General features: G+C 48.7%; 1 protein-coding gene across 1 annotated transcript in view; it reads right to left on the reverse strand.

The window, feature by feature from the left end:
* Nucleotides 1-11847, reverse strand: part of Lama3 (laminin subunit alpha 3) — a 243587-nt gene that overhangs the window by 81368 nt on the left and 150372 nt on the right. The window contains exons 32-33 of the mRNA XM_023720392.1: nt 1832-1979; nt 1120-1260 (exon numbers count right to left, since the gene is read on the reverse strand). Coding sequence (XP_023576160.1) covers nt 1120-1260; nt 1832-1979 — 289 coding nt within the window. The remainder of the gene's footprint in view (nt 1-1119; nt 1261-1831; nt 1980-11847) is intronic.

Consider the following 11847-nt stretch of genomic DNA (forward strand, 5'->3'; position numbering starts at 1 on the left):
AAACTGGTAATGCCAAATAAAATACTTCTGAGTACCATTAGGCAGTACAGTGAAGTTTCAACCCTGAAGAGGGACTGGTGGGAACTCCTGATTTGTAGTCACACTGAAGCAGGAGAGTCCTGAGGGGCCTGTGGATCTGATACTACCTCTAAGTGGAATCTGGTCAGCACCAAAGTCCAAGACTTTTGAAGAGGAGACAGGCGAGTTTCTTGGTAGGAAACATCCTAAACATTTGGTATCAGACATGTGGTGAAGACAGAAACAGAGTTTTCTTTGAAGGAGAAAAACAGCTGCTCTCATTTTGACCTCAATGTGCCCACAAGGCCCGTGTGTTAGACCCAACTGCAGCTTATCACTACTGGGATGTGTGGAGCCACTAAGAGATGGACCCCACTGGGAAGAAATCGGGTTACCAGGACTGTGCCATGAGAGCACCCTTGGGGGCACCCTGGGGCCCCGGCCCTTTCCTCTCCACCTGTTCTAATCCCAGCTATCACAGTGAAATGAGCGCCCTTCCTCTATCATACATCCCCATCAGGACAAACCCCTGAGGTACAGACCCACCCAACTCTAGCCTGGTACCTCCAAATGAGCCAGCTAAACATTTCCTCTTCACAATTTGATCGCTTCAGGTATTTTATTATGGTAACAGAGTTGTATAACACAGTAAGAATCTCTATTCATTTAAAAAGTACTTAAGGGACATCTATCACATCCCAAGTCCTATTCTAGTCTCTGTGTGTCAAGGAGCTCAACATTCTAGTGGTGGAGGAGGACAAATAAACTTTTAAAATGAAACATACAACATGTCACGGAGTGATAGATGTCATGGAGAAAACAAGGGGAAGGGCGTGGAGTCAGTGGTGTGAGATATTTTATAAGGAGTCCTGAAGAGAGGTCCCTGCAGCAAGTAACATTCCATCAGAGACCTGGCTAGTCAAGAAACAATCATGAGGACATTGATGGAGAAAATGCTGCAGACTGGGGAACAGGAAGGGCAACACTGGTTATCTTGACCCCTCAATACACAAAACATCCCTTGACATTTTGTGCCAATTGGCTTCCTTCTGCACTCAAACTGGACAGACCAACCCCTTTAGACACTAACTCCGCACATACCTTCTTGTGTACTTTCTTGGTCTTGGTACAAAGATGAGTCACTCCAAAACAGAAGCAATCAGTACAGCCCTTGGGATTGGCTGCATCTAAATTGAACGTCCCTTCTTGACACTTGTCACACTGGGCACCTTCCACGTTTTCCTGTTGAATCAAAACATGAAGGAGGCATCATTCCTTCTAAAAGTTCCCTGGCTGCAGGTAGATGTTTGTACCAACTAGACAACAACACAAAATGGCCCAGCAGGAATGCTCACCAAATATTAAAAGTTGGTGTCATCAAGGTAGACAAGGAGCGCTAAAAGAATTCATAAAGAGGGGAGACCAACTCCCCCCACCCAGCACCACCTGGAAATGTCTGCTGGGCATGGACACTTATATGTGGCAGAACCTCTTGGAGCAAAGAGGAAAACTGGGGGTGCAGGGCCAAGGATGGGCTTTAGGGACCCTATGAACCTCTTGACATTGTAGTGGAGCATTTGTAATTGATTTTTCTGGTGACAGATCGGACCATTCAGGGGTGTGTGGCCCATCCAGAGGGTGAGAGAGGTTTCCCCTCTATTTCTGTGAAGTGCAAGAATGACCGTGCAATGCTCCATGCAGGATGGAAATCTCTGGGTCAGTCCTACTGCCCACACTTTCAGTCACTGACTCAACACAAAGAATTTCTCCAGGGCTGGTAGTGGTGGCTCCCGCATGGCATCATCTGTCTTACCTTACAGAAGCAAGCCTCAGTTTTCTTGTCACACACTTCCGGCTCAGTCCCAGCGTGGTTGCAGCTGCAGGGCCAGCACTCGGGGAACATGTAGTACCCAGCAGTACAGTGGTCACAGTACCGCCCTACGATTCTGGGAAACTTGCAACTGTAGTCAGAGCAAAGGACATAACATTCCTCGTCCTCTGTCTGCACACAATCCTGAGGGTCCACTGCACTGGGGCCCAGCAGGTGCTACCAAAGCCAGCTAAACAACACAATAGCTGCTCGGAGGGTGCTTATATCAAGAGGGGAGGAGACATAGAGAGAAGGGGCTTATAGAAAGCAGGTGAAGGCAACTATTGTGGGTATTCCTTGGGTCAGGAGCTAGGTGCTGAGGATGAACAGATTGGCACTGAGCCAGAAGGGCTCCTGCAGGCAACCCATGAGTAGAATGAGAGCAACATACACATAGGATCCAGTGGGTTCTGAGGAGCAGCAGCTGGTCCAGCCCAAGACAGTCACCACTGCACCAATACAGGGGCTGGCTCAGCCTCAAGGGACAGTGTGGGGAGGTGAGGTGGGACAAGCATTCCGCACAGAAGGAACAGGGCCAGGAAACCACCTGGCGCATGCAGAGAACACAGTGCAGTGCTGGGATGGAAGACCGCGCAGGGACTGCTGAGCCGTGGGCCTGCAGAAGCAGGAGCAAGCCCCATCACACGGCCGGGGGTTGGCCCCTGGCCCATACTGCATAGCGCAGAGGTGGAAGCATGCACACCGAAGGCAGGCTGGCCAGGGCTTGCACCCAGCACTGACGTGCCAGCTATGCTGTCTCTGCAACTTCTCGGGCGATTGCAGAGAAGAGGCAGAACATGCAAAACTTCCAAGTAGTGCCTGCCTGGCAGGCTCAGCAGGTACCGCGGAGGAGGAAAGGATGTGGGTGGACTCCGTGAAGGACGAGCTGAGAAAAGGGATTCCGGCAGTGGGCTCTCATCCGCACAGGGACACAGGGCTGCACTTAGGTAGAAACATTTGGATGGAGAGGAGGGATGGGTGTCAGGACTCTTTTGGGGTGAGGTTAGAGACTTGTGATGTCCTGCCTGGGGGGAAAGGACAGAGAAGGTGAGCGAGACTCCCAGGTTTGCAGCTCAGTGGTGGAGTGGGTCCTGGGAGCCTGTGGGTTGGGCAATGCAGAGAGGGAGAGGCGGCCCCTGGGGGAGAGCTCAGCAGAAAGCTCCCCACAGAGCTCAGAGTCACCATCAGCAGCAACCAAGGCATGGAGTGGACAAGAAAATGATGAGCAGAGGGAGATCGGGGTCTGCGCACCCAGCCCCAAGGAGCTGCCACTCTCAGGTGAGCAGAGCAGGCAGAACTGGGGTGAGCCTGCAGCAGCTCGGGCCTGTGTACCACGGCTGAGGTCTGCAGCCTGTTCCAAGACCTGCACGGAGCCAGGCAAAGGACTTCACACTTGATGAAGAACAACGAACTCGGACGGGCAACCTATGTGGAAGTCAGCTCTAAACTCCACTGCTGCTTGGATGTGAGACTTCGAGCAGCCAGGTTTCCTCACCTGAGAATGTACAGCCATTAATACTGTACTGACTTCATAGCACTGTCGTGAGGGTTGCAAGATACTACAGGTGAAAACCTTATAACTGTGCCTTGCGTGTGTGCATTTCTGCAGTGACCTTTGCTGTGACCTTGGCCAAGGGAAGTGGGTGACTGCCTCTTGATCCACGCAGCACACCCAGAGGATGAAATCGCTTCACCTGCAGGACCCGATGCCGAGCCCAGGGTTGAATCAGTGCTCCAGGCCCATCCAGCCCCCTTACCCTCCTCCCTGGCTGAAGCTGCAGAAATCACTTTGTAAAGAAGAAAGAATTCTCAGAGCCACACCCAGAGCAATCTAAGTGTAGTGTGAACCACACCTGGAGCAGCCCAGGTATAAAGTGTAAAGGTTCTGCTCCAAGGGTTCCCTCCAGCGTGGTGGGCTGTAAATAAAGGAGGGGGAGAAGGACCATGTTGGAGGATGTTGTGGTTTGTGTCCAGTTGTCCCCCTTCCCCAAAGCCTCATGCAGTCACTGGGGCAGGCTTGTAGAGTTTGTGATTAATTCATGATCCAATGCTGGGATTATGGGTGTCACTGCTACACGCCCACCCCTGGGATGGATGAGAGCCTGAATGCAATAGAAGGAAGGGAGAGAGGCTTGCTAGCTGCCGCAGTCACTGCTCCTCCCTTTTGCTCTTACTGTTTGCCAATTCTGTGAACTGCTGCCCTCTGCCATGTGCTGCTCTGCCTTGGAGCCAGCCAAGTGTGGACTGAAATCTCCACTGTGAGCCAGTCTCGCTGCTAGTGTCAAAGTAAACAACTCCACATTGTTGTAAGTGTGACACAGAGAGCTCAGGTCCCCTCCTATTGATGTCCCCACACCTATGTGACAGTGCTGCAGTCCTGGAGTAGGGAATCTTCCAATCTATGAAACTGTCCCTAGCTACACAAGGCTTGTTGAACATCCTTCTTTAATTTTGGGTGTCGGGTATTTTGTCCCAGCAATAAGAGGAAAGTGCTGGAAACAGAGTCTAAATAGACTAGGGGCCATCTCAGGGAACTGCTCATGCTGTGCACACACACGCTCATCTCACACACACGTCCTTTGTAGTCACTGCCGGAGGCTTCCTGTGCCCCAGGTGAGTCACGCCTATTCTGTTCCTGTGACTCTCAGGATAAATGTGATCAAACAGTTCAGACAAGGAAGAAAGAGCAACGGAGCCTGTTCTTAGACGAGGCTTTGTCTCTTGTGAGGCACCAAGCACAGAGCACAAGAACACTGGTGATCTAGAGATGCAAACAAGAGAAGACAATCAAACGCTTCCCAAGCAAACAGTGCCAGGAAGAGGAGCCAGGGACCAGAAGAGGGGCGCAGCAGAAGACCTGTGTTTGGACTTGGCCTTCGGTGTCTCCCGAAGGCCCATGGGGTGGAGGCTATGCTCTCAGCTGGTGGCACTGTTGGGAGTGGTGGCAACTTGAGGACATGGCACCTACTGGAGGGAGTGGGTCATTGCCCTCCCTCTCTTCCTCTCAGCTTCCTGGCTACCAGGAGGTATTTCTCTGCCGCATGCTCCTAGACTGCAGCACTACAGACCCAGAACCCACTGGGCCAAGCCACCACAGACCGAAGCCACAGTGAGCCCAGGTCAACTTTCATCCTGATTCTCTTGGGTATTTTGTCTCAGGGATGGAAAGCTGGCTGACACACTGTGACATAAGCTGGCCCAACCTGACTTCTCTTGGCCTGGCGGTGAAGAGAAGACGGGGGCATGGAGGGACGATCATGAGGTGCCAACCAGGGCGAGCTCCAAGGTCTGGGCTGCATCTTTGGACAACGTGAAGAGCCTCTGGCAGAAGGGAGCATGCACTTAATGCTGGTGCTGAACAAGCAAGTCACGCTGACTGAGCTTGGTCATTTACTGGGTATGGCTGAGTGTCTGGCCTGGACCTTGAAGGTGGGGACGTGCAGGCAGAAGCCTGTTTCTTTTGTTTTGTTTTGTTCAATATACTTACTTCATTAGGGAAAAAAATGAGGAGTGTGTTGTAGTGAGAGCAGCTTTGGCAGCTGTGCTCATGCCGGGGAGCAAAGTCACTCTGCGCCTGCCACTCGTTCCAGCCAACGTGGTAGGAAAGCAAGGGGCAGAAAGGGTGTGACCGTCAGTCCTACAAGTCCCAGCTCTCGGCCTCACGGCGTGAAAGTGGAAGCTGGGAGACAGCATGGAGGGGGCACACAGAGCTGGCCTTGTGCAGCCAGCTGGGCGGAGAGGCCAGGGCGAATCAGAACACAGAGCACACGAATCCTGTACAAAAACCAGCAAGCAAAGGAGCTTTGGGCAGTGCCATGACAACAGGAGAAAAAATGAAAGGAGACCTCCTCTTCAAAGTCTGGCTGAACATCTTTTAAAAGGATCTAATGTCAGCCTGACCTGTCACATTTCTTCAGGGAGATATCTTGCTACCCAAAAAGCTGCCTATGCTGCAATTGCAAGAAGATTCCATTGGATGTTGCTGCCACAAAGTCATCTCCAAGGCCACAGGCTTGTGACCATGCATTACATAAGAATATCTACTCATGTGTGGGCACAGAGTTGTTGGGCTGAGCTCTATCCTTTTGCTGTTAAATACTGTGGGTCGCTTCACAGTACATTCATGTCCAAGTCCAGTTGGAAATTAGAGCCCAAGTCTACCTTATTGATTTGTGCATTAGAGAATTATGTACATGTACATACACATGCCTGTGTTGGGGGACAGGGAGGAGGAACATGTGGAGGACTGAGTACACCTTGACCTCAGCACATTGTGTCTCAGGTTATAGGACCTGGAAATGCAGAAAGTTAAGTAACTGCATCAAAGATGGGATGTCTAAGCACCAAGCCCGCATCAGGCAGCAAATGGTGAGGATTTCTTCATGGCTGGTAGAAGGCTTAGCGTCCTCTCTGAGTGTTTCTTCTAACACAAAATCCTTGAAGGACAAGAGTAATTTGAAGGTAGTAGAAAAGACAGAAAGAGGCCTTTGAACACTGGGAATGGAACTTATGCAAAAAGTGCTTTGAGGAAATCAGTGAAGTTAGAGTAGGTGGGGGCCAGATTGCTATGAAATTGGCCTTATGCTAGTGGCAATGGGGCCCTCAGAAAGGTTCTTGAACAAATGACAATGTAGCAGGTGTGAAACTGCGAGGACCATGGCACCTTGCCACAATGTGGCACTTGCCACACTGCACTGATGTTATTTATTAGTATAGGTTCCCCACTAGCCCTCAGGCATGTATAACTCCTGCCTAACCAACAACACTAGCAATAGTCTGAGTGATAAAATGAACTGATCTCTGACAGAATTGAAGACAAAATACAAAGACAACCCTAAAAACTTCACATAGAACATCCTCATTAAAACACATACATGTGCCAAAAAAAAGTATAGCCATTATGGAAAATAGTGTGGAAGTTCCTCAAAAAGTGAAATATAGAGCTACCATATAACCCAGCCATGCCTACACTGGGTATATCCAAAGGAAAAGAAATTGGAATATCAAGGAAAGAGATCATACATCCACGCTCATTGCAATATTATTCACAATAGCCAAAATATGGAATCAACCTAAGGGCCCATCAATAGATGAAGGAATAAAGAAAATGTAGCATAAATGCACAATGGAATACGATTCAGCTATAATCAAAGACAAACTCCTGTCCTTTCCAACCAACCTGAATGAACCTGAAGAGCACTGTGTGAAGCAAAATAAATTGGGCAGAGAAAGGCAAGCATCACGCGATCTCACTCCCATGTAGAAGCGAGAAAAGCTGATCACACAGAAGTTCAGAGTAGAGCAGAGGTTACCAGAGGCTGCAGGGTGGAGGGTATAGAGAGGCCCGTGAATGTCACAACTAGGCAGGAGGAGTAAATCCTGGTGTTCTGTAGCCCAGTACAATGGGTATATTTAACAGCAATAGTGCATTATATCTCAGAATAGCTGGGAGACATTTTAAGTGTATTTACCATTACCAAAAATATAATATTTATGCTACGCTGATTTGATCAGTATCAAAGGTATACATAACTGAAACATTACATTGTGCCCATGTGTACAATTAATATGCATTAATAAAAATATAAAAAGACACTGAAAGAAAAAATTCACATATCAAGAAAACGAAATCATAAACATACACATTTATCAACTTTGCCCCCATTTTTATATGTTAACAGCACCATAGACATATTCATAACAAAACCAAGGGGGAAACAGAACTTAAAGTCCTCATATAATTGTGTGTTAGCATATTCCTGTTAGATTAAAGGACTGGAAAAGAAGGATTTAAGTAAGTAAATGAGGAAGAGGAAGCCAACATGGGAGAACACAAGTAGCCTTCAAACATGAGTGGTGAGAGGCCTCCTCAGGGCGGTCGTGGACAGCAGGTGCAGTCACGGAAGGAAGGGAGGGGATAGACCCCTTGCCAGAAGCTGACACCTGATTGGCTGGAGAGAAAATAGGTTACTTTAAGATTTCAGAGATAGAGGACTACGAAGGGACTGTCGTCATGAAGCACATTTTTTTTTTTTTTAAAGTGAAAGGTGAAATGGCCTGAAAGACAATGGCCGGAGTTTCAGACATGTGGTCAGAGTTGTAGCGTCGGAAGTTAAGAGTCATCTCGTCTAACTTTCCATTATGTATGGGAGAAGGCAGATGCCGGGAGATTCTAGGGGCCCCGTGCAAGGCCATGCGCGGAAGGGCAATAAGAAAGCCCGTGTCTAACTGATTTGCCATGCGGGTGGGCCAGCAGAGCCCGAGGACCAAGACGGGAGAGCAGAGCTGGGAATCACCCCAGAGAGGGCAGCTAAAGGCAGAGAATGGTGGGAAGCACAGAGGGAGAAGGCAGCTATGCGCAGCCTTCGCCGATCACAGCACGACTAATGCTGCCAGCACCATTCATAGGTTGTTCGCAGGGAACATTCAATGCTCCCAAGACTTTACGAGGTAGCGTGTCAGGCGGCCCGTCTTGCAGAGGAGGGGAGCAGTTTGCCAGACGTCACTTAGCTAGTAGCCTCCTGCAAACCTGCACCACACAGCCTCTTAGTCTGGGGATAGAAGGAAGAAACAGAACAGGTGAAGCAGCCCAAGGAGGATCATTCAAGAGACAAGCGGGTGATGCTGGACAGTAAAGGAAGACAGGGGGCGCAGGGAGAACGGTGAGCCTTGTCCACGCCGGCCACTGCCAGGCCCAGCGTCTGCAAGCTGCCTCAGTGGGTCCCATTCCTATTATTTGATGATGTCATTAAAGAAATCACCTCTCCACGCCATTGGGCCTGGCTGGAAGCACTCCCGCCCCAAGAAAGCTGTGGCCCTTCCTACCATTCTCCATCTTGCACATATCTAGCAAGTCTGTGAGGATGGGCCAAGGTAAAGGGCATCCCGAAATGCCTCCCCAGGTTCTTTGAAAAGGAACATGGCCCGTGTGGCTTTACTGGGCATTCACATGGAAGCCAGCTCTTTTAATCCATCTTAATATAGTTTTGGGGTTTGACACCTGGACAGCTTTTAAAAGCAGTGGTTCCCAGCTTCCTTGTAGGCTGATAAACTCCTCTGAGGCCGTCCCAGCCCTTCTCTGTATTCAAAGAATCAGATGCATACATCTTCCTCCAGTAAGGTTTACTTTTCCATGGCCACTACATTGGGTTAAATATATTTGCTACTTTGTGTTTCTATAAAAAATAAAACTTTAATCGATCTACACCTCTTTATGAACTTGACTTAACACGGTTAGACAAAATAAGACATTGTGGATTTACACATAGTACTGTTATGTGTAAATAGGATGAGGAATGGAATGAAAATTTTAAATTTGAATAGGAAGTTTTAGATAATTTTATCAAACATGCTTCACATGAAAAAACTGAGGCCTGGCAAAGCAAGGAGCCCACGACAAAGTTGGATCTAGAACTCAGGATTATGGTCCCGATGAAATGTATTCCCAACTGTCTCTAAAATCACAATACCAGCCTCAACTGAATATTGTGCATTGCTAGAATATCTTCAACCACATGACTTTCTTTGAGGATGATACACCTTAAAACTTTAAGCAAATATAACTTGAAAATTATCATTTTTAAGGTTTGTAATTTGTGATGAGTCACACAGTTGCAAGAAAGTCTCATAGAGTTGAACGCTGTTTCGCTATTGTTTTGTGGCTGTTGTAAATTCCAGTACCTCTGACCATTTCTTTTCCATCAGCCTTAGGTTTCTCTAAATATATTCCTCATTTCCATTAGCAGATTTCCTGGGGTGGCTTGGTGTGAGGAGCTGGGCAGCAGTTTTTCCTCCAATATTTTATTTAAAAAATAATCACTTTGGGCTGGCCAGATAGTTTAGTGGATTAAGTACCTGTTTAGACAGAGCACAGCAGCTGGGTTTGTTCCCCAGTGTGCTGTGCTGGCCCTGCCCCGGGGCATGCTGAGACACTGATTGAGACTGGGAGTGGTGGTACCTACCGGTAATCCTAGGGTTTGGGAGGCTGAAAATAGGAGGATCACTACGAGTTCAATCTATGTAATGAGATCCCGTAGACCCTGTACTAAATCCATTTTTAAAAGTAATCATTTTAGCCAATCAAAAACTTTGTTGATGTTTACGCTGGAGTTATCATGGGTAATTTATACCAGTCACAGCAGTACACCAGAAGCTTTTTTTAAACATTATCTGCCAAGGATCCTTTTATGAGGAATCCACCCAGGGAGATGCTCGTACTAGGGTACTGCAGTCTTGCTGCTAATGTCAAAGTAAACAACTCCACATTGGTGTAAGTGTGACACAGAGAGCTCAGGTCCCCTCCTATTGATGTCCCCACATCTATGTGACAATGCTGCAGTCCTGGAGTAGGGAATCTTCCAGTCTATAAAACTGTCCCTAGCTACGCAAGACTTGTTGAACATCCTCAGGATTTTTCCTAAAGTAAATGCTACAGCAAATCCATCTACCACATTCTACTGTCTTAAATTATTTGTACTATGTTTCCCTGCAGTGGTGGGGAATGAACCTAGGGCCTCGTGCATGGTAGGCAAAGGCTTCACCATGAGCTACACCCTCAGCCGTTTTCCTCTATTTTCAGACGAGGTCTTGCTGAGTGGTTTTGGCAAGTCTCCAGCCTGTGATCCGCCTGCCTCAGCCTCTGGAGTACCAGGGATTAAAGGTGTGATCCACGGTGACTGGTTTAATTATAAAAATTTTAAAGCATTCGTTTTTTGTCCTTCTTGGTAGTGTAACTGAGAGACTGTGTGAAGTTCTGTTTGCAGGGATTGGTTTGTTGACCAAGTGATCCCTTTTAAAACTTTCTCCCACTACTTCTCAGTGAATTCTCAAGCTATCCTCCCTCCCTGAAAATGGCTCCTCCCCTTTCTCCATCCTTTGCTCCACGTGTAGGTACATCTGGGGCCCAGCTCTGGTGTGCTTTGTGGGTGACTGAGTTGACTCAGGCCAAGCTCACATCTGTGGCTTAAGACTTGGAATGTTCTATGACTCAAGTTTTGCTCTGCACTTCCTTACAAGGTCCTGGCAGCCATCAGAGCAGTGAAGGGTTCTTCCTTAGGAAAGCAAGCATGGTCAGGAAAAAGTAAAGTCATACTCCTCTGAAAGGTATGCTGTTGATGGTCTAACTCACAGTACCTGAGAATGTGACTTTACATGGAAAACAGCCCTTGCAGATGCCATTGGGATGTCGCCCTAGAGTAAGGTGTCTTTGTAAGTGAAAAGAGACAAGACCTTCCCAGAGACAGGACACCAGGTGAAGACAAAGCTAGAACCACATGCCATGATGGGACAGAGACTTGAAGGATGTGGCTATGAGCTGAGGAACCCAAGGAGTCCTGGAGACATGAGAACGAAGAATAAGGCACAGCACAGACCCTCCGAGCCTCCAGACAGACCTGGTCCTGCTGCCATCCTCACTCCCACTTCAGCCTCCTGCCTGTGACAGTACATTTAGGCTTTTGAGACACCCAGCCTGTGTGCCTTCACCACAGTGGTCCCTGGCCCCTAAGGTAGCTGCAGTCACTGTCTGCAGTGGCCCCCACCCCTCCTGCTTCTCCCCCACCTGTGTGTGGGGTGCAAGGGGCACAGTGGCCTTCTGCCTCCTGTCCTACAGCCCAGGGTGCACTCCAGGACTCTGCCTCTGGCTTCCTGCTGTGCAACCCCAAGTCTGATTCTTACCAGCCTCTCCTAGGAGACCGGATCCTGTTCTTTGTCCCTGCTGAGATCAGAGCCCGGCTTCCTGAACACGGACCTCTCAGCTCTGCTGCCACAGATGCTTGTCAGTGTGCCGGGGACAACTTGGTCATCCCTGAGGCAGCTCTGCCCTCAGGCGCAGTCTCCCTGGTAAGCATCCTGCCCCCACCTCCTCCCACTCCCACCCAAGTCCTACTAGGATCCAGTTCAGCTGGGCCAGGAGCTCAGCTTTGCTCCCAGCTGGAACGCGGGCTGGAAACAGAAATGAA

This window comes from Octodon degus, unplaced genomic scaffold, assembly GCF_000260255.1.
Source record: "Octodon degus isolate 3935 unplaced genomic scaffold, OctDeg1.0 scaffold00075, whole genome shotgun sequence".
NCBI classification, from domain to species: Eukaryota; Metazoa; Chordata; class Mammalia; order Rodentia; family Octodontidae; genus Octodon; species Octodon degus.